The following is a 23,011-nucleotide window of genomic DNA, read 5'->3' as shown; positions in this document are numbered from 1 at the left end:
TATATATAAATATAAATTAAGTTTAATAACTAGTCTTGCGTATAAATGGTTGCATCAGACATATTTAAGACAGTATCATCTAAAGGCAATGTAACTACATCAACATCCAAAGGCTTCAATCAAATCAACTCTAACTTACACTAAGCAATTAAGTAGAACAGTAATACATTGCAAAACGTATTGTCGCTTTATTCTGAATACTTTTTTTATAAAGGTATTTCACAAATATATCTATATTCATCATCACAATTTCTGTCGCTTAAGAGTTTATCGACATATGCAACACAATGCTGGTGGTGAGGGTCGTTCGGTTGACCAGAGTTCCATAAATGAGGACCAACATGATGTTCATTCAGCCAAGAAAATTGGTTGTTAGAATTTTGATCTGCAGCCCCGACCCAGTAATCATGATCTGAAAGGAAAATAATTATTTGATCACATCCTAAATCGAAGGAAATTTGAAATTTTCAATCCATGTTATTTGTGCAATGTCTTTGTCACACGTAATAAATTAAATGAATGATTGATTTTAAAATTAATACATTAAATAGTATCTGAAAGTTTTTTCGATGAAATATGTATGTTTTTTTATTTTTTAAGTTTTCAAGTTAAATTATTACTCGTGGCCCACATTCGCATGAGAATAACGTTTGACAAACAAACTCCAGAAAACACAGAAAACATAGAATCTGCTACAGTACGTTAAGAAGACGATAATAATGCAGGGTCATAACCAATATAACATTCGAATTAACACTGAATTAGTAAACGAAAAACAAATTATGGTTTGTACCGGCACACAGTATACATATGTTGTTGCAATGCTTATTGGATATCATCTTGGTATGCATTCTTTTCTTTTTGGAATTGCCATTCTACGACAATCTGTTTATTTTGTCATAAAACATTTATAAATACAATTTTACCTTATAATTTGATATGTTTTACAAAATCACTCAGAAAACGTGTGCATTTAACAAAAAAGTGTTCATAGTCTTCTATTTCATTGTTTTCATTAAACTGTTTTGCTTTTTATCAACAATGGATTTATGAACAATGTAGTACCAAGATTTCCATCTAATATTCTCTTTTAATCATCGTTCCCAATAACTATGGATATATGGCTTTTCATGGAATGTCTTAATATATATTTGATATACCTCCTTGTTTGTCATGTTCTCGAATGGTTTGTTTTTAAAACTTATTATACGTGTTGTGTTTACTTTAGTATGCATTCTACTTATAAACATAACTTAAAACGATCGGATATATTCGTGGTTTGAATTATTTCGGGTTCTAAATTTCTATAATATATATAGCGCTGGAAATGGCACTGCTATGTAGTATTCGGCTCAACACAAGAGCAGATGAAATTGGTAGGTTGTTTTTGCTATTTCTTATTTGTAAAAACTTGTGATGAAAAGAATCTGACACTCGTCATCATATAATACACACTTTTATTTTATTCTTCGAGGATATATGGTAAACTTGCCAAAGTCTCGCTTACTAACGTTTTTCCTAACTCGTTTAATATCTGTTTGTATTATTTGACAAATTGTGACAGATCCTTTATTTTCTATATATATTATGAAAAAGATATATCTGTTGTTAAGCATTATTGGGGGCATCTTATTTCCGCGCATTCGACAAAGTATCGTCATATCAAGAACATTATATTATTGTCATAAATTGAATAGACTAGAATGTTTTACTTGCAAAATCAATTTAATGTTAGTTCTAATGTATGTGTATTATATCTACTAAGGAATACCGATTTGGAAAACAACGTGTGTTGTTGAGTTAATCACATTCTTCACAAAATATTTTTAGTCTCAAACGGGCACTTTTGAAAGTTTGAGAGTGGTCATGGTCTATAGGCGTCCGCCCCTCACCCATTAGGTTGTCGGTTCGATCCCTATCAGGTGTACTCTAAATCTCACATGACCTCCCAAAATAACACCAGTTCTGGTTTATACGCCGAAAGCTGAATCGAAAATGATTCATATCAGCTCTCAGCTTTCAGTCTTCACAATAAAGCTGAAATACATTAGTATTAACCAATCGGGCACTTTCCAAGTGTATTTACAAAAATATCATTACGAAAACAACACTTATTTAAAACACAACAATAGTATCTTTGCACGCGTGTTAAAGTGGTAATATATGTGGTATCTCATTACATTATTATAAATACATACTCGCATATCATTGATCGGAAAGGTTTTTCTCTTTGTTATGTTCTCGCAATACTTTTAAATACGGTGAACTGAATAGCAACAACACAACAATAAAGTAATATAAATATTTGAATGAACGCCTTTACAAGCGAAAGCCTGAATAGATTTGAACTATTAACATGCAACATCGAAATATAAAAGAAATAGCACATACACAGCTTATTTGTGCATATGAGGGACAACGAGTGTGACTACGGCATCACACTTGCAATGATAAAGATAATGTGTTATTTTTTAAATTGATATCCGTTTCTTTTAACTTCATTTGTTTATAGCCTTTGAAAATACACATACGTTTCGAAATGATCACTTGACTTGTGTTACACTATATACGTTAACAGCAAAACATACACTGTAAATACAGCTTAGTTAATTTGAACTTAAGGAGTTGGAGAAATACTCACCGCCTTTATTATGATCCATAAGGGACATTTTTTCATGGCTGTCTAGAACAACTAATCGTCCATGATGCTCGTTTGCACAGTTTCGCTTGGCATCTTCCCAGCTTTCATGACGGTCGACAATAAGAACACAGAGATGTGTGTTTCCATCCACAAGCAAGCTGTATCCATCATGATGATGATGATGCACAGGGCAATGTTCTTGCGCTTTCGCTGAAACATCAGATATGGGACAGCTGATTCATACACCATACCCTTCTTCTTGTGTTTGAACATTCAGTTTCATAAGTTTAAGTTATTTAAAAATATTTTAACGCGGACGAGGATCACGGAAATTACCTATTATTAAACTATTGGATAAGCAGTATTGACTTTATGTATGGGATAGGGTTGTTTATAGTGTAATGGAAACTTCAGGGACAGTAGCATCAAATGCCAACTAACACGGATTGTCCGTATTACTTTAATCTAAAATGAATTGCATGGGCTACCGTAGTAAGGCAAAGTCCAGACATGTATCTAGTTAATAGCACTAACGTCGAAACGATTACAAATAAACATATTAATACAGATATTTACGTACGTTGAATGTTTTAAAATGAATTTTACTGAATACTGTTTTCAAACCTTTTCAAAGAATGTATACACCTTTTTAATGTATAAACGTTGTAGAGTGAACGATATTATACTTGTAGTTGGAGGCGATTTGGTTGTGGTGGTCGTCGTTTGTGTAGACTTTGTCGTAGTCGCTGTTGTTGTTGCTTTTCTTGTTGTTGTTGTGGGTGTTGTTGTTGTTGCTGTTGTTGGTGTTGGTGTTGTTGAAGACGATGTTGATTTTGAAGTTGTCTTTACTGAAGTCGTGGATTTTGGAGTTGTTGCTGCATTAGATGTTGCTGCTGTCGTGTGTTGAGTTAAGGGACGTTCGCAGATGGTGTGATATTGTCCGTGGCAAAATGTATCATACCAGAGGTAATTGTCCAGTCCATTAATCAGCACACATTGTTGATAGTAACTATGATCAGGTTCACCAGTGCCCCACCTTTCAAATGCTAAGGTTTGACCGTTCAACCAGTGATACGGTTTCCCACTTGTAGCGTTGATGGCGTGAGCACCTATCCAGTAATTTTGGGCACTTAGTTGTTCTGGTCAAATAAAAGGAAAAGAACAGAAAAAATCAAAGCAGTGTTTCGAATAAACCTTAATGTTGCATAAAGTAAACAAGAGCCAATTGAATAGGAACATTGAATGTTGTTGTTTATATATATTTATATGCAAGTGCCAATCAGTAAGATATTGGTCAGTTGCTTCGTTTTGTTGCGCAACCATCCAATCAATTATTGGTTGGCAACTACCACGTGAAGTCAACCTGTCTGTAAATCGTTAATTAGTTTATCTTTTGGCTTGTTCGCTCATCTAAACAATTTGATTGGGTACTATATGTTATTGGTTAAAGACATTGATGATCAATATACATGAGTATTTTTTTCATGTCCAATCCTCCCGGCAAATTTTAGAAATGTTTTGGTATACTTTATCTATAGGAAATTGTTCAACCTTACCTTTTGTTTGATGTAGAATCACATAGGTCACGAAGACTGACTTTTCATTGGAATCAATTATAACGAGTTGGTCTCCAAAACTGTTGCAAAACGCCTTTGCCTCATCAAAGGTGAAATTGGACGTTTCAACAAGTTGTATACAGGCCGATGAAACACTGTCGAAGATATGATCTTGCGGGCATCCTGAAAGGGCAGATGTTAGTAACTGAAGAAGATTCTCCTTGTATATGTAATGAGAGCAGTGCAAACATAGCTCATACTGTAATGTACGCAAGATCCGGTTGCTGGTTTGCGTCATACGTTGGTAGACCACAGTGAAAATTATTTGGGCCGATTCTTTAGAAATTTGTAAGAGTTAACAACGTTCTTAACGCCATCGTTTTTAACTTGCATTATTTTTCATGTAATATTAATTTTATTTGAAAAAAAATGTCTGATTTTGAGGAAATAATTCAAAGCAATATAAACTTGTAAATGAAACTGTTAATCTTACTAGATACCATATTGATGCACTGTATTTCATTCAGAATGTAGTTGGTTATTGGTAAGTCACATTTGCTAATTGGATGTTGTAGAGAAATCTGAATTAGTTAGACAACTCAAATGGTGTCAAATGTGAAAGTCAGTGAAGGGGAAATAATGCAGCAAATTCTTGAGAAAATAACAGCACACATTTTCCTGACAGCAAATATTCTACCTGTTTGTTCAGTGTTTACAGTTGTCATATATGAGGTTGTCGTGGTGGTGTTCCCGACACATCTATCGTTGCAAAAATCGTCAGGACAGCAGAACGCTGGACATTCAGTGTGAACGTTAACGTCTCGAAGTGCCTGGCACGCCTGTGTACAGGGAAGAGATTTCTTTCGTTAGCAGTTTCAATTATTTTTATTACCATCAGCGGAATTACGAACTCCTGAAAACATTTACATTTGTTGTCTGCATCAGTTATTAGCTGAATTTAATTCAAAACTGGTTGAGTGTCATTAAATAGTTATTATGCATTATCCCTTTGTAGAGAGCTGAATTAGTATTTTACTTTATTGAGGCGAGCCACTTGTTTGCGAAGAATGCCTTCAGGTCATTCAACGATAATGTATTTTCATGAACAGTTACTTTTACCGCTAGTTTATATATAGTTTCAAGCCTTGATATTAATCATTTTCATATTAAAGAGTAGAATGAACAGGCGGCCATTTTTATCCAGAATCCTAGCACCGATTTTGATTCTAGAAGCTGTTTAAACAGTTGCTAAAGTACATTGTTGAAGACCTCTGCTTTGTTCGAACTCTCCTTGGATTCTTGCTGAAACTCCCACAGATAAGCGTCTACACTGTTTATAATCGTCGTCAAGTAAACTGCGACAATCAGAAATGAGTGATGTTTTAGTATTTTGTATACATTTATTAAGTTCAATGATATTAGATCTATGCTACATATATTTACAAACAAATATAAATTACGTTACAAATAACGCTACTGGTCTTGCCATTTTTACAATGAAAACTACAGGGACAAGCCCAGTAGTGATGAATTCAGAAATATATCCTTATAAAAGGCACATTTAACTATGATGTTATATCTTTCACACTCGGTAGTTACGAACCGACTCTGTGTCGCACAGTCCGGTATAGGAGGGAGGACTAGGAATACCCTGGATGTGAGGTTTGGAATACAGCATGCAGTGCTGAAAGACGGATATAGTCCACGTTTATTTACACATAACATCAAATAAAACAATTAGTTATCATATTTATACTTAATGAAAGTCTTCATGACTCTATTATATATATCATAAACATCTAGAATTCATTAACCTTATATGTCAAAATGGAAAACAAATGAACTAAACATAATTAATATCTTCTTTCGTAAAAATGGCTAAGCTCTAAACCCCGTAACATGTATGAAAGTATGTTTGTATCCTGCCTACTTAAGACTTTCCTCAATAAAACGGCAAACCTGCAGTATACAATATTGTGCTGCCTTTAGCCCACATGTTCGTGGTTGCAATTACTTAAACGTTTTGTTAACAGCAATCTACCAAATGGTCAAATAAAAGGCTGACCTCATCCACCTGGCATCTTTTCACCCGTCTGCATTCGTCAGGGGATTCAATGCCATCACACGTAAAACAGTATGGACCACGCTCCGTCATAGACAAACCTGAAAGACGAAAAAAATATCTGGGGGCGTTTTCAACAAAGGAATTTAGTAGTAACTTCAATTAACTTAATCTGTATAAACGTCGTAGATATCACGTTGATTGTTTTTAGAACTTTTTTTTGTATCAGTAAATTTCATACGAATATGTAGCAAAATAACGAAAATACGACAATAAGATTATGTCAATTTACAACTTTAATCGAAGTTAATCTTTATTGAAAAGCACCCCCCCCCCTTGAAATTGTAATGAAAACATAACTTTTAAAAAAATATTCGAAACGTTTTTTTACTGTTTTTATATCTTGGTTTCATTCAAATATTTGATTTTTTTAATTTGAATGGTAATTTTATTTCAATAGCATGTTTAAATCTTTATATGATTATGGGCACTCATTAGACATTTAACTAAGATACTTAATCTAATGATATTTTGACGCGCAATCGTTCATAGGATGGCACTTGCGATACACTCACTAGTTTGTCCGCACCCGGCGTCATTGCAGAAGGACAGGTTGCAGCATTCTGTACATATGGTGACATTGTGACCGCTTCTGATGGTATTTTGTAAAGGTTGACCACCCTTTGTACTTGGCTGACATTTCTGAATGTTTATGCTTCATGATTTGAAAGGATATGATCCAACACATTCTCTTGAATCAGAATTTAGACTTAATCAAGAAAGCTATTGTCATTTGGTTTCGGGATGAGACAAACCGTTGCTTTATTGGCGTTGCGAAGAAACGTGTTATTTTTAAGCCGAGAAGTTTATATTCACTTACCCTTGGATTATTTTAATTTCATTGATATAATAAGTTCTTTATAGACGGATGAGATTTAATTATTGTCAACAAAACGAAGAACTTGTACGTACCAGGTTTGATAAACATCCAGTGTTGTAAAGAACAAGACCACTTTCACTGATATACTGCTCCACATGGCACACCTATGAAATAAGCGGTGATTACGCGAAACCAACTGTGACATTAAACCTTACATGCCCAAGAGAAACGGCAAGTCTGCATAACCAAAGTATGCACAGGTTAAAGAAAAAATATATGTGTTCTTTTCATGTCATCAGTTTTTAACAAACTGCGATTGGATGTTTTAACCAATGATATATTTTATCAGTTCAAATTGTCTAAGCATAAGTTATTATATCGTTCTTAATGGACGTTTTGAATACATACAATTTAATCTTAAGTCAGGGATGTCCTTTCAGAGCAGGACGGTACAAACCTCCCCGCTACCACATGTTGTTATCCTGTCGCACTCGCTGAGGGAGAGGATGTTGCGACAGTCGAAACAGTCCAAACAGCCACCTGACGATAGCGATGCCTTGATTAATTACATTCGTTCTACATAAAACAATTTGAAATAAAACAAATACATTTCACACCGCATCTATTTAATATAAACAGAAATATCGACGACTTGCTCATACTAGTATAATCGAATTTTGTTTCGCCTTATCTTTGGCGAACCCGGTCAAACGGTCAAATTATCTGTAATTAAATGTGGACAGGAATATGGATCCTGTAATAATTGACAAAATCAAAGTCTTACCGTTTGAAATAAAGACACTTGCTACAAATAATATAGCCAACAACATGGCTGAAATTTCCAAACTAAACGCGTCTGAAGTTATATGCGTCTGTCCTAGTATTGCACGTAGATAAGACCATAAGTGGAACGCTATTAACCTGCTTAATCTGGTGTAAATTTGATGATAAAATTAGCTTTATGAGTCCTATATGTAGTATTATCAGTACAGTATGTTTGCAATTTCTATTCCCAAAATGCACTTAACGCACAAGTGGTCTGGTGATGCATTTTAAATCTATTTTTTTTTTAAAGATGTAAAGTTTAATAACATGGCCCATCTTCCTTTGAGAGTGTATTTGTCTTTAACATTTCATCTAGCGGTAAGTATTTCGACGCGGCCGTCGAAAGTCATCCCATACATCGTTCGCGGAGAAGAGTATTCTTTTCTGTTCCTTGCGGATATATATATTTATATGTTTGATATTAAAGTTCAATAATATTCAAAGCTTTAAAACATTTAATACTATTTAATGTGCTAATTTTCACGATAAGGTTTCTTGAATAGTAGATTTTGACATCTGTTTATTAATAAGTATTGTTTTTTTCCGCAATGGCAAACTAGTTAATATAGCTATATAAAGAGATATATACTAGATGTTACTTGAACTGTTACAATGCAATACTACTACTTCTACTACTACTTCTACTACTACTACTACTACTACTACTACTACTACTACTACTACTACTACTACTACTACTACTACTACTACTTCTACTACTACTACTATTACTACTACTACTATTATTACTACTACTACTACTACTACTACTACTACTACTACTACTACTACTACTACTACTACTACTACTACTAATAATAATAATAATAATAATAATAATAATAATAATACTAATAGGAATGTTATATTGCGAAGTGTGAGCAGACTGCTTTAAACAATAATATTATATATATCTTCATACAGTTTGCGGTAAGGAATTCAGTGATCAAAGACAGCAACACTGATACAGGAGAACGATTCCGTAATTTTAAGCCATGTGGTTCATTATAATAAGCGAAAAATGTGTAATTAATTAAACTTAAACTTTGTAGACAGGTATCCGTTAGAGTAAACATTAACTGAAATGATGATGACAACGTTTGTGATGGTTGTGCTGTAGTTTTTTTTATGAATCAATGAATGCAGGTAGTGTTTAAAAGAAAAAAAATATAATTATAAAATAAACTTAACGCTATTGGCCTGAGTGTTCCTGCTTTCACAGCTTAGTTGGCCGAGTGCGAATGATATAATTCACTGTACAGGCACAAGCCCAGCAGCAACACACATACACACAAAAACTACTAATAAAACGATCGTGTATTAACTTAGTAATATACATAAGTTTAAAGTGACTTATCTTCTTTTAGATCTAGTAATTCATGTTATTCTGTAGAAAATGTACACCATTGTGTGAATAAAAGCAACATCGCGATGCATGCTTAAATAAACAAAAACACAAAGGTAAACATTGATTTTATTTCAATATTCATACGGAAAACCATTCGCTCCCATGGTTGTCTTAATCCAGTCGGCGTAAATTAAAACGTCCTCGAACAACCCAGGCTCGTCGGCCTTTGCGCAATTCCCACCGGAAGAAGCGATTCCTGCAAAAAAGGTATAATTGCACTATAAAACTAAATCCAGGTGGACTTGGACTATCAAAATACATATCGTGATTCAATGAACTTTTCAACCACTGCCTACTTTTAAATGAGTTCGTGACAATGCCCTTTTGTTGCTTTTTCAACTGAACTGACCTTGCATGTACCACTTTCCATTTGAGCTTCCCTTGCACACAAGTGGCCCACCGATGTCGTTCTAGAAAATACATGTATATCAATATACAGTATATACAGGTGAAAGCATACTATTCACTTCGATTACAGCAAGCTATTTCATCTCATTCTTAGTACTGAAGTTAATGTAAGAAACCGAAATAAATCTTAACATTTCTGGAAAAAGTATAAAAGAGGGTTAATCATACTGCACAGAAGTCCTTTTGTCCATTTTCATAGCCGGCGCATATTTCCGTTTCCGGCAGGACGTCGGTCCAATGGTTCATACAAACGCTGTCAGGAAGGATCGGAAGAGTAATATGGCGAAGAATACTGCTATCGCCATTGGCTGAAATAGGGATCCTATGAGAGATATATCAAGTAAAAACCATTGTCCTGCATTCGTCAAATATGTAAGTCCTTATTTTGCAGGTATTCTGCTCAACCAGTATGAGTATTTTATGCAATACAGTACGCACTTGCGGTGTCTCCCCAACCGGCTAGGTAACATACGTCACCGATAGCGTATCTGTGGCCGCTGTCGGGCAGACATACCGGCCGGGTTGCGGCGTTGTATCTGAAAACCAAAATCTCCAATAGAATTTCATAATTTATATTGACGATCCGACTTTTTTAGCAAAAGCACTAACCCGAACTAATGTGTGTCAGAAATTCAATGTCACGCTTGGAAGTTTTAAAAGAATGTTTTGTGTATTTTAATTGTCATTTCAGTACTGTATTTTACATTTAATTTAGAAATTGCTAAATCCTACGCTAATGCGCTTTCAGTTATAATAAGGACGATGTCATTCTGCAGGTTGCTTGTATTATACTGCGGATGAACGATGATCTTCTGGGGATGGAAGGGAACGGTGGAGGTCTGGCGTCTGCCGACAGGAATTGCTCGGTACGAGCTATCATACATCTTCCAGTCAGACAGGTGAGAGGCACTCGAAGAGAACCTTTAAGTTACAAGAATTGTTTTCATTTTGACTGAATGAAAATTGATTCGTTGTTATTAAGATAACATTTGATTTTCCGGTTAGCGCTTCTCACCTAGGCACCCCAGGTTCGATTCCCGGCAAGGGCGTATGTGAGTTTGGTTTGTGGTCACCAAGTCGGACAAATGGGTTTCCTCCGGATACTCCGGTTTCCCCCACAACACAAGACCACACTCTCGTGCAGCATCGTGCTAACGACAGTGATAAATGTAAGTTGCAATAGCTTGTTTCACGATCGTTGTAAAAATAAATATGTTTAAACTAAGAGAACACATCATTATTCTTTACAAAAAATCTGCAAATATACAAAATGTACATCACATATCACAGTATGTAAGTGTAAAGAAATACGCTCATTTTTGATGTATATATAAACCAAATACAAGCTTGTTCAACGATTCCGTATCAAAAGGTTGATAATAAAACATAAGCATGACACGGTTGGTCCAGCTTACTTACGCGTCGAATAGCTGGGCAGAAGACACTAGGACTCTAGGATGTATAATTGCTGCTGAACCAACAAAATTCCCATTGTTGTCCTCCAAAAGTATCTGTATTTATAAACCGAATAAACAAGAAACGCATTAAGGTAGTAATTCCACTTACCAAGTCTAAAACAATCACTTTTACTGTTGGTGCTGTGGATGTTGAATGCTGTTTCAATATCAGTAAAAAAAATAAAGAAAAAAAACACGATACGATAAAAAGGTAAGCGCAGGTACGAACCATCCAAGGCCACACTCCGGCCGGAGACTCGGTTCCTCCTACTATACGTTTTGTCGTCATCTTAACCAGGGGCTCCCCACAGGGCACTTTGGCTGCATTTGCTACTTGTAAATATAACAGATTTGTTTTAAAATTTGATGTGTTTTTACGAACTAAAACAATTTATTTTTAAAAGTTATCCTCGATTGCTTTCCGTAAAGCATGGCTCTCACTATTAAAGTTAAGGCATTTATTTATCTCTATTAATCAAAGACGTGTACATTTTAGGTGAGTCGTGGTTGGTGGCGGTAAATCGAGAGACATGGTTCCATAGGACGGGAGTACGAATAGCAACGATGTTTAAACAACTTAAAGCAGATTATGTTCCGTTGTACTTCGAAACGTAACGATCTTATATGTATTAAACAACGATTTAGTTCCGCTAACGATGTCTGAGATAAAACCTTGCGATGATAATAGAGGATTACAGGCTATAATATTCGATCACTAAGTTTGTTTTACGATTATCTATTATGGTGTTGTGATTTAAAATCGAAAAGAGGCATAACTCAATAATTTCTTAGGTCAGAAATAAGGACCATACATTTCATGTGAGTAATGTTGTTTCCCGTCTATAGAGATGACGCAAATAACGCCATGGCAACATCTCGACATTTTCTTTGAAAAACAGACGAACTCAAAAGGAATAAATCGATAAATATTGTACATGCATTATAATTTACTTACCTACTGAAATGATTATTGTAACATGTGTAATTATACTTGCTAAATCCATTTTAATCTTATAAATTCAAATTTTAATAGATACATGTATTTCAAATGGACGTTAAGTAGGTAAAGTAGGGCAACTTATCAGTTACTAAATAGAAATGACCTTAAATTTCGAAAAGGAAATTGGGAGAAGTTTATGGTTTTAAGAATCATATATCTTTACCATCTATGAGTTGAAATGAAATTGATGGTTTCGTCATATAAAATCCGAATTTTAAATGTTTAACCATACTAAGACCCTCGTTCAGGTCATATCGCAGACATGCAGGCCAGTATACACGGACTTGTTTTTATCAAAGTTAGATGTATCAGTCAGAGATGGTCAACATTTTGTTTTGATATAATTATATGATAAATTTAGTATATATATTTAGATCAAATCAGTCTGTTCACTATCTCTGAGTGATAGTGCAACCCATGGTTTGCATTGCTGAAAAAACAGGAGACGGTTTCATTCTAAAACTCCATTTACATTTATCAAGTGCAATGCTTTATAGATAGGTGAACCTACGTTAAGATAAGCATGTGTCTTATTTCAAATTGCTCTACGAAAACAACACCCATCGCTCTTAGTTGACATAACCATATTAGAAAACGGAGACCAATAAGCTTACCTTTGACCACTTTAACACCAAGAGTTGTAAAACAAAATGTTAAAATCACAATTAACATGCATAATCATATGTTCATATTTTCATAACACGAGTCTAAAACGAAAACTCTCATAGGTTATGACCGAAGACTGATAAATGGCTGTTAGTTATAGTTTCTGCATATAGTGTTTATATCCCATATCAATGCATTTACTGTTTCTGTAGGTCTATTTATAAAGTTATTAAATATCTGAAAAAAACATGCATGTAGTGTGTTTAATTTAGAAGCTTCCGAACATTTATTGCTTTCAATTCTAAACGGCAATAGATATAGTTTTTAGACTGTCGACTGCTACATTCTTTAGAGAGTGGTATTTCGGAAACGCGAAGTATAGTTGTATTCACAGCGTACAGTACCATGATTTACAGTGCAAATCGTCCAACATAAATTTCTACCAACAAGTTCGCGGTACAAAAAGTTAAATTATGTTTAAACAAAGGAAACATACGTAATAGCATATTTGCTCTCTTAGCATTTTTTTGGTGAACATCGTATCTGATTATGTTTGACTGCTGATTTTTATTATCTAATTATAAGAAGTGTACACGAAATGTCATAAATAATATTTAATTGCTAAACACAAAAGGTGGTGAAAGCCAAATGGTCGTGTGAATATGCTAATAATTTAACACACCACTGCCTTACGGATCGCAGGTTTACAACAACTATGCTTGGCAGTACATGGCAGTTCTTATTTTACTAATCTGACTGCGTTGTTTTGTGTACATTGCGCTAAACACACACTTGTTGAACAATCCGGTGCAATAAAGAACATCAGTACTGATACAGATGCTTGTTATAGGGCACACAAAAAGGATAATAAATGTCAATAACTGTCACTGAGCTGCCCTTATAACAATAGCAGCTGGTAGCAGCGATTTTACTTTTTAGTCTAAACGTTCATGCAGATAGTGCTTTGATCTAGTTTGATATTTTTAAACGACGAAAGAACACTTTTTATTTTGTTGGGTATTCACAGACCATATGAAACTGCTTTTTTTGTTTTCTTTAGCGTTGATTGCCATTGTCTAGAAGTGTTAAAACTATATATGGCACTTCTGTATTTGAATTATATGGTAGTTTAGTGTAAGAAACATGTGGCAGCCAAGTGTAAGAAATATATGTCTGTACAGTGTTAGAAATAATTGCAGTTCAGTGTTGGCGTTTGCCCATTGCCACTAATCCGGGTTTATGTTTAAACTTTTTGCTGAGCATGTTTCTGTAGCTTTTTGCATAAATATTTAGAAATAATTGCAGTACAGTGTAAGGAATATATGACAGTACAGTGTTCAGAGGTAATTGCTGTTCTGCGTTAGGGATAAATGGCAGAAGAGTGGAAGGAACATAATTGTTGTAGGTCAGTGTTAGAAATATGAGGCAGCACAGTGATAGGGGCATATGGCAGTTCAATAACAGACTTATATGGCTGTTCAGTTTTTAAAATATCTTGTTCACAATTGACAATAATCTGCATGATTGTACAAATGTCCTGATCAATGAAAGCTAGTAGAAACAAACAACAATGCAAAAGATTGCATATAGCATGCGATTTTGGACTCAATCGAATTGTACGTTTTGTCAATGGTTTATGTATGACTTTAGGTTTTCCCAAGATTATCATTTAGGCCTCTAAATTGCTCATTCATTGCAGCACAGTGTTAGGATTAATAGCAGTTCATTGTTTGGAACATATGGCTGTTTTGTTTTAACAATATAATGGTATAGTACACTAAAATGCTAGGATTATATGGCAGTTTACTCTTTTTGATATCTTATGTAAATGAACATCTGGTTAAACTGTTATGCATGTTCAAATTGCCTAATTCAAGTACTGTACCACTCAACTTTATCATAGAGAGGGAGAAGTATCGTAATGGGTAATAAATGTGCTGGTACTGTAATGTCGCGTCGTGCGGTTACCGCCCTTGTTTCAAATTAGGCCATTTCGGCAAAATGTCAATAACTGAAGTCCCCTATGGTAAGTTTCTGATTTTAATTGATGTATTTAGCTTTGATAAAAATTCTCTTATCTGGATATAACATGTTTTCTTGAATATACTGTTTATATTTGTTTGTATACGAGGTGCGTTCTTTTGGAATCACGTGTGCTTGCATCTTTATGTTTGAGAATGTATTTTGATTATTTAGATAATTTTATTACAATGTTTGTTAATAATTCTAGTATATATTGGAATTTCGAATAATAAGAAAAAATACAGAAATATATCTTGTATATATACAAACTGTTTCAACAGTGTGCTTATGTATGTTAAGGAGAACTTCGCATTTTTTCCAGCTTTTTACATTCTCCTGGGAAGTTTGTAGTAGAAAAACTACAATAAAGCAAAGAATAATTTTAGCCAAGTGACAAACGCAGCTAGAGTTTTACTTATTTTTAATTTAGGTTTACCTCTGTTGAAACAAAATTTTGTAAGCACGGACTCTGATAGTGAAGTTGAAATGTAAAACTGTAGAATTGTTTAAACATCAATAGAATATTCTATACCTCCCAGAACGCCCAGTGGTATTAACAGTTTCACCCTTTCGATGAGTGTTTTACTTGCCCGGCATATCAATCAGTATGTTTTTAGCTCGACCTTTTGAAGAATAAGGAGGCTTTATTACTCTCACCGGCTTCGGTGTCGGCGTTGGCGTCAGCGTCGGTTAACGTTTTAGGGGTACGTTTGGATTTTTACAAATAACTTCTATAGCCGTCACTCATCTGACTTAATACTTTATTCATTGGTTATTGCCATAAGACAGATGGGTTACATAACACCAAATTAACCCTAAATACAAATTATGGTCCTTGATTGACTTTTACTTCTTCTTTTTATTGCTTTTGACAGGTATTTTTAATATTTTTTACCAAAGTATAAGAGTGACGTACGCCGTTGTTTAGGCGGGCTGGCCTGTGGGCGGCGACAAACTTTCCAATGTTATTGAATAATTTTAGTTAGGTTTGACATATGGTGATCAATATAGGAACAATTTATAAAGACCTTTCATGTGATTACGTTTTGAAGCCCTAAGGTCAAGGTCAAGGTTACTGTTACTAAAAATGGTAGGTGCTGAATAACTTCAGAAAGGGTTGAAATATTGCAACCTTACTTACGTATATAAGAAGATTTTATAGAGGCATTTCATGGTATTGTGTTTAAGGCTCCGAGAGGCACGGTCAAGTTCCAGGTCACAGTAAATTAAACAAAGTACTGAATAACTTGCGTTGAGGTTGAAATATTGTGACCAAACTAAGTATTTAGGAAGAGTTTCATAGGATTGCGTTTTTGGCCCCTAGGGTCTAGGTGACTGACATTACTAAAATAGAAGAACGGTTGGTAGTGAATAACTTTAGTTATGGTTGACATATTGCGACCAAACTTGGTATATGGGAATAATTTATGAAGTCCTATGCAGAGTCTATGGATGACTTCCATGGGATTGAATATTGGGCCCCTAGGGACAAGGTCAAGGTCACTGTTACTAAAAGAAGATACAAGTAAGGGTTGGCTTATTTTGTCCAAACTTGTAATGAAGGAATAGTTTATTGAGGACTTCCATGAGATTTCATTTTTGGCCCTCAGAGTCAACGTCTCTGCTACAAAAATAGAAAAATAGTTAAAACTGAATCACACAACGAAGGCCGAAGTATTCAGCAATCATTGAAAACCTGGTTTTGTAGCATTGCGGCGTGTTTTTTTTTAACTTTAATATGTATTTTTATTGCTTTTGATAGACACATACAACAGTGTGTATATACCACGTGCTAAATTACGTCATAAATGCTATGTCGGAAGTCAAATTTTCCTTCGGTCCTTTTTTAGAGTTTGAATGAGAGTTAAGTGTCTTAATAACTTCGACAGACCCTTTCACAAAACGGCCGTCAGTCGGAGCACTGTCAAAGCATTAGTTCGGAAACAGGTTTGTTGAAGTGTTTGATGAAACTAATCACCAAATCAAAATATGGTAATGAAACAAAGGCGAAGCTCTTCTTTAAGCGGCATAGGCTGCCATTTGTTGCATTTGTTGTTTAAAATGGTGAAGAAAAATGAAAATATTTTTGTTTAAAGCTTTTATTTGAAGCAAATTGTTGCCTTCCGACGTAGCATTTACATGTATGACGAAATTTATCACATGGTTTATACAACATCATTATTGCATTCATTCTAAGACAATGCAGCGTATAGTCGAGTGCGTTGTCCTACAACAGATCTTGTTATTAGAGTAGAATAAATAAACATTACAAATGAATACGAATTAAAAAATAAAAGTGGATTTGATTTTAGAATGAAACCAAATAAATCCAAAGTAAAATCTCTTTCAAAAAAAATAATATATCTTAATATAACAGTTCTGAATATGGTTTTCTTCTTATAAGTACACAATTGGTATCTAAGATATGCATTTAAACCTGTGCCAGGAACGTTTACCTATGCATTGAATGGTAACAAAAATACATTTCCTCAGTGTAAAAATGTTAAATAGGGGACAAAAAGGTTCATCAAAGAAAGTCTAATTACATCATTTTGCACTTTATTCAATGAAAATGATATTGCTACAGTTTACCAAAAAAAAAAATGCCAAAGAATCGTTCCCCAAGATGGCTGTAAAAGGGCCGTGTAGAGTACAACCTTTTATGTCTGCGTTTGCAGGGATTTCTTGGGTCACATGACCTCCTATTGTGCGAATGGGCCACTCAGTGTCGACGAAAGTCCTTTTACGCCATATAAAGGGTTCGGGTTTGGGTTAGGGCTAACCCTTACTCTAGGTCTTAGGGGATTCAAATGGTCGACCTGACCCCAAGATGCTCCCAAAATGGTGTTTCTATATCCCCTTCCTGTCAAAAATATGTCAGTAAACCCGGTTCCATCGCCCCCTTACGGCCGACTGGGCGGAACAAAGCCAAGCAAAATCCTTCTTTAGTTGAACCACATCTCGTGTCCATATTGTTGATGCCTTTATTGAACCCTACATGTGAGAGCATAATCAGCTTCAATTGGGCCAGCCACTCAACGTCGAGCCAATTAGCCATATATATCATGTGCGAATGGAACTTAACCGCTAAGGACAAAAGGGATGAGTGATGAGGTCAACATTATTGCAAATTATATTTTCTGTTACATTCTAATTCTAAAAAAAAGTTTCTATCCAAATCCTATGCTTGTATGGGTGCATATTCTTAGCCAATAACATCATTTCGAAACAAATCAGTTCAAAGTAAATGAATAAAAATTGATTAATGAATAATGTCATTTGCGGAACCAGAACGACATTTATTTTTAATATAGAATTCTCAATGTCGCGCTAGCACGATCCATATTTAAGGAATCTCAAGAGTCAAACTGCCGTGCCAGCACAACATTAATATTTATGAATGCCCATTGTTTTGGCATCAGTTTATATAATTTTCTGATTGATCAATGTCATGTTAGCACGATATTCCTTTTTTGAAGGTCCGATGTCGCTTTTCGTGCTGGTCCATGGCGTTTTTGGATCCAAACAATAGAACTTGAAGTGACATAGGCCTTATAGCATGCACTTTGTCGAATAGGTGATGCCTTTGTGCATGATATAAGGGACAGGTGAAAAAGAAATGGTAGGTGTCCTCAATTTCACCACATTGGCAATTTGGGCTATTGATAATGCTTTTAGAGAACAAATATTCATTAAGATTACTCCTGTGCATCCGCAGCCTTGCATGTGTGACACTCAATTTGCGTTCACCCTCATAGTGAACTTGTTAAACTGTTTGTTTATTCTTGTTACGGTTAAACTTGAAGGAGGGCAAGGATGGAGAGGAACGAATTGTTTCCGGAAGTGCATTCCCCGACGATATTGTAGTTGGTAGAAATGAATTCGATAACAGTTGAGTTTTACAAAACTATAACGAAGGTTAACATAATTCCGAAGATAGAAGGAGGTTGTATCAACAACTCGGGACGGAATAAGTAAAGTGAAATAGGCTGGCGTAAGGAGATGAAACATCTTGTAAAAGAGTGTGAGTATATGTTTCCCCCTTCTCTCCTTCAGAGGTTCAAGTCCTGTTTCGGTATAAAGATTAGGAAAAAAATGGAAACGAGTCGTGTTGCTCCGGAGATGATTCGCACTGCCTCATGCTGAACCTATTCTAGGCCTTCTTCATCAGCTTGCGTTAAATTGTCCCGAACAACATCGGCATATTCTAAAATTGGCCGAATAAATGTTTTATATAGTACTTCTAGCGATTTGCGATCAAGGACGTATTAGAATGAGCGCATGAGGGAAATACGTTGCCAGGCCTCAGACTGAACATGTTCATGGCATAAGCAGTTATTGGAGAGTGTGACGCCCAGATGTTTATGAGAAGTAACTTCCACTATTTGAACATTATCCATACAGATGGGTGGATGAGCCTGTCAAATTGATCATTAATCATTTATAAAACAATACATTTCACTGAGCATCAATTTGAACTTAATATTTAAATACAAATTACACGTTCAATCATTACAACTAATTATTGAAATTCTAATAATAATAATAATAATAATAATAATAATAATAATAATAAAAATAATAATAGGTATTTTCACCAAGCCATATTTTAGGTTGAGGGATGAGGATAAACTTTAAGGTCAACCATAACCATAATTTTCATTTTATTTTAAGTGATTTTTTAATTCAGTCATTTTCTTTTAAAACAAGTGATTCCATAACAAGCATACATATTTCGAAAGGTAATCTAATATAACAATGATAAACGTTATAGTTTCAATAACAACATGCCTTCTTATCACGCGAACAGTTATGGCTGGAAATGGCTGAACTCCCCCAGGCATAGATATGTCTTGTTTAACCTCAAACATTTATAAGCTAGACTTTGCAAAATCGTTTTTATAGTCATAATGTCTTTCTAATGATATTTTATCCGCTAAATCGAATTTACTGAGCTCCCTAAGGGTTTGTTTTGAGTGCACTCAGAATTGATAAGATATTCAAACTAACAATCTGACTCAGCAACAAGAAAATCTTTGGTTCGCCTGACAATCGTTTGCATTGAGCGAATGACGCAAGTATCGCACTAGTTTATTTTACACATTTAACTACTGTCAAATTTGACCAAGAAACAAACCAGCCCTGGGAAGTATTGTTCATATTTGGAAAAGTATGCACTATATAAATAAAAAGCAACAGGTAACGAACGTGTTGACTCTAACACGTCAAGTGTCACTATAGTTTCGATCGGACTGCACAACATATTTCTTCAACAAAGGTATCGACTATCGATTGAGTTGCATTTCGAACACATGTATCCCAAAAGTAGTTGGTAATTTGTATGTTGTAGTATTTTACACTATCACAATACTCAATAAGATTCGTTTCCAAAATTACCGAAAAGAAATATATTCTGAGACTCAAATTGGGTAATTTTGTAATGCGTTTAAAATTATTTTTGAATGCAAATATGACTTCTGTTTTCCTTTCGCAAAAAGCAATGAATTTGTTAACTATTCGTCTTTCAAACGTCTTTACGTAAATTTTATAAAAGTATTGTCATATATATTTATATCATGTCGGCATTAGGCGGCGTAGTCGTCTTGCAAAATGTTTATCCTTGGTCATAGCTAAAACATCAGTATTGAAATCTTTATTGTTACACCTGTTGCTTGAGACAAACCCGACTTGTATAGCCATGCGAATAACAAAATTGCCATAATACTAGCCGAGTAATGCCCATTTGGACATTTTTTAAAAACGATTTAATGATATTTGTTCAAAACTTGATTGTGAAGAATACATGTATATTTTTGTCTTAAGGCACAAGCAAAGTGTATTATATACCAGGTGGTTAAAACGTCAAAAGGAAAAGAAGACCATTTTCTGCCGTCCAATATCAATTTGAACTACTTTATTCGCAATGCAAAGTGTATGCAGAGTGACCGCATGAGGCGTACATATGCACATCTTTACTAAATACTGTAAATAATTCAAAGCATGAATGTGTGAGAAATAGTTTCTGTTTGCTTATCCACATCGTCTCTCTTCAGTCACCGACTATTTCTTAATTGGCTATTAGCGTACATAAACCACATCCTTATATGGTCATCCTGCATTTGGTTTTATAGCATTGATCATATTGGGAGAAATCGATAAGAGAAAAAAACACTCATTTTCGGCCGAATCATGTCCAACTGAACCATGAACATTATGTTAAACATATGATGTGAAATCACAAAATAACTACTAGTATGTCAAAACAAAAAGTCATTTACTTGATTGTAAGTCTTTACCTAAAATGTTACTTTCTTTACACGAATTTTATAAGTATAACGATTTATATACAAAGAGGAAATGTCATTGTAAAGCAAAACGTGTCCTGCTCGGTTCCAGAGCGAAAGGATCACATTCGTGAAGAAAATCAGTGTTTGTTTTAAACACATCTTTTATTGATAAAATGGTACATAACTCATCGAATGACCGGGAGAGTTATGTCCTATTCGGTGTGTTTGTTTTAAAATGTTTTTCGTTGATTTTGACACAAATGATTTTGTGAGTGATAAGACAGCGTTTTTGTCCCACCTGGGCAAGGTTTTACATGTTAGCACACTTAATCCAATATGACAACAAATGTATCATGTACAATGTATTGAGACTCTACATACGTGTTTTTTTTTTCTTTCTTGCCTATTCCGTAAAGTATGGCGTTTTATTATTCGACGAGGCAATTATGTTTAATGTTTTGCATATATATGATTTATTCCTAAGTTAATATATCAGCAGCTCCTTTTTGATATTTGCACAGATATCTCTATTTTTCATGTAATGCAAATTATGGCCCTTTGCTTTTCGACTTTGCAATTCTTGGTATAGTTTTCACGGTAGCACATTTAGTTCAATAATTCAGCGAATACGTCATATATTGCAGTAAAACTTTAGACATATGTTTGAAAACATCCTATCTATTTTAATCAAATTGGGAAAATCATTATCTTGCATATAATGGATGTGGAATACGTGGAAATATGATGAAAACCATTTACTCACTTTAAAGTGGTGCATTATCGAGCATAAATTTAAAATAAAAAATGTTAATAAATCATATGTTTTTTTACTTGGGACAAAACAAGAGGACTGTTTATTCCCTTTCATATTTTCCATGTAAATTTATGATTTATAGGAAGAATTCGTATCTTACGGCTTTCATGGAATCCATATCAACACTCTTGTTACTGATTTACGCCGACGACATAATGGTATTTTGAGCTTCTTAAGTAAAACTGCACAACAGATTAAATATTCTCAGAAATTACTGCCAGTCCTTGAACATTGTATAAATTGCGGAATATAACAAAAATAATACTCTTATAAGGATATTATGAAATTTAGATTGTTAAAGATGCACTCTTGCTCCCAAAGAAGTTTTACCACAATTAATAATATTGTTTTAATATTCCAAAAAGGAGGAATAACTGTCGAAAACAAGGTTGTTATAGAGAATACCCAGTTTAATTTAAAAACAAAATGTGCATAAAACACGGTATTTTTACCTCATGAGACTATAGTAGACCACAGTAATTCTTTAGCATTCACCAATCATTAAATATATTATTGCGCTTTCAGCTATTAAATACATGGTTACAATCTTGTTATCAGAAATTAATATAAATGCATTATTGAGTAAGTACTTATCAGGTTTATCAGGCAAAATTGATGTTAAACACGTGTTTGTATCGATTTTGAATTAAGTGTCAATTTAACCAATTCAAATATTCAGTAATAACTTTTTCTAGCGACGTGTCATATAATTAAACATTGGAAGCGATTGGAGCTCGGCCCTCAAATGAAATAAATTTATATCGAAATTTACTTTTATCAAACTAAGTCACATCGTTTTATTGTGCGAAAAAAACGTACGAAACCTATACTCAGTTATGGGTCAGAAGTATGGATACGCGTCCTTGATTTTAATTCGAAACATCCATGCATAAAGTGTTTAAATTTTACACGTCTGAGGTTACAATTCTGAATTGTGAACGTGCTGGTTTTCCATGCCTATAGTGAGTTTAAATCTAAATGTCCGTTCAGCAAGTTACTTTATATCTTAGCATCCTTACACATAGTGTTTTAATCCTAAAACTTG

General features: G+C 34.4%; 2 protein-coding genes across 4 annotated transcripts; both read right to left on the bottom strand.

Annotated features, from left to right (window-relative positions):
- Window positions 1-164: 164 nt before the first annotated feature.
- LOC128224419 (uncharacterized) lies at window positions 165-8,004 on the bottom strand. Its single transcript, XM_052934256.1, has 11 exons — window positions 7,924-8,004; window positions 7,597-7,679; window positions 7,232-7,303; window positions 6,835-6,961; window positions 6,263-6,360; window positions 5,801-5,881; window positions 4,895-5,036; window positions 4,198-4,380; window positions 3,328-3,780; window positions 2,642-2,851; window positions 165-412 (listed from the first exon to the last, which is right to left on the bottom strand). Exons 1-11 carry the CDS (start codon window positions 7,967-7,969, stop codon window positions 207-209), a joined length of 1,701 nt encoding a protein of 566 aa, XP_052790216.1. The 5' UTR covers window positions 7,970-8,004; the 3' UTR covers window positions 165-206.
- A 1,418-nt stretch (window positions 8,005-9,422) lies between these two features.
- On the bottom strand, window positions 9,423-12,930 carry LOC128225262 (plasma kallikrein-like). 3 transcript variants are annotated; one of them, XM_052935368.1, is made up of 8 exons: window positions 12,852-12,930; window positions 11,467-11,567; window positions 11,200-11,291; window positions 10,513-10,701; window positions 10,219-10,316; window positions 9,949-10,088; window positions 9,722-9,782; window positions 9,423-9,568 (listed from the first exon to the last, which is right to left on the bottom strand). In XM_052935368.1, the coding sequence occupies exons 1-8, from the start codon at window positions 12,907-12,909 to the stop codon at window positions 9,444-9,446; spliced, it is 864 nt and encodes a 287-aa protein (XP_052791328.1). In that variant the 5' UTR covers window positions 12,910-12,930; the 3' UTR covers window positions 9,423-9,443. The 3 variants fall into 3 exon arrangements, with proteins under 3 accessions (XP_052791328.1, XP_052791330.1, XP_052791329.1); XM_052935370.1 differs by lacking the exon at window positions 12,852-12,930 and adding an exon at window positions 12,193-12,285; XM_052935369.1 differs by lacking the exon at window positions 12,852-12,930 and adding an exon at window positions 12,193-12,274 and having other exon boundaries at window positions 11,467-11,570.
- Between the last annotated feature and the right edge of the window lie 10,081 nt (window positions 12,931-23,011).

The sequence above is a fragment of the Mya arenaria genome, chromosome 2 (assembly GCF_026914265.1).
Source record: "Mya arenaria isolate MELC-2E11 chromosome 2, ASM2691426v1".
Lineage (NCBI taxonomy): Eukaryota > Metazoa > Mollusca > Bivalvia > Myida > Myidae > Mya > Mya arenaria.
The sequence above is the reverse complement of the archived record's forward strand: the minus strand, read 5'-3'. Positions and strand labels throughout refer to the sequence as shown.

Bases quoted from the DNA above. Each gene is read 5' to 3' on its own strand.
- LOC128225262 (XM_052935368.1), bottom strand. From the start codon at position 12,909: ATGTTAATTGTGATTTTAACATTTTGTTTTACAACTCTTGGTGTTAAA. The intron at 11,568-12,851 runs GTAAGCTTATTG...ATTTACAAGTAG, and splicing joins TGGTGTTAAAGTGGTCAAAG to CAAATGCAGCCAAAGTGCCC. The intron at 11,292-11,466 runs GTTCGTACCTGC...TTATAAATACAG, and splicing joins CCGGAGTGTGGCCTTGGATG to ATACTTTTGGAGGACAACAA.
- LOC128224419 (XM_052934256.1), bottom strand. From the start codon at position 7,969: ATGTTGTTGGCTATATTATTTGTAGCAAGTGTCTTTATTTCAAACG. The intron at 7,680-7,923 runs GTAAGACTTTGA...CGCTATCGTCAG, and splicing joins AAGTGTCTTTATTTCAAACG to GTGGCTGTTTGGACTGTTTC. The intron at 6,962-7,231 runs GTACGTACAAGT...ATAAACATTCAG, and splicing joins CTGGATGTTTATCAAACCTG to AAATGTCAGCCAAGTACAAA.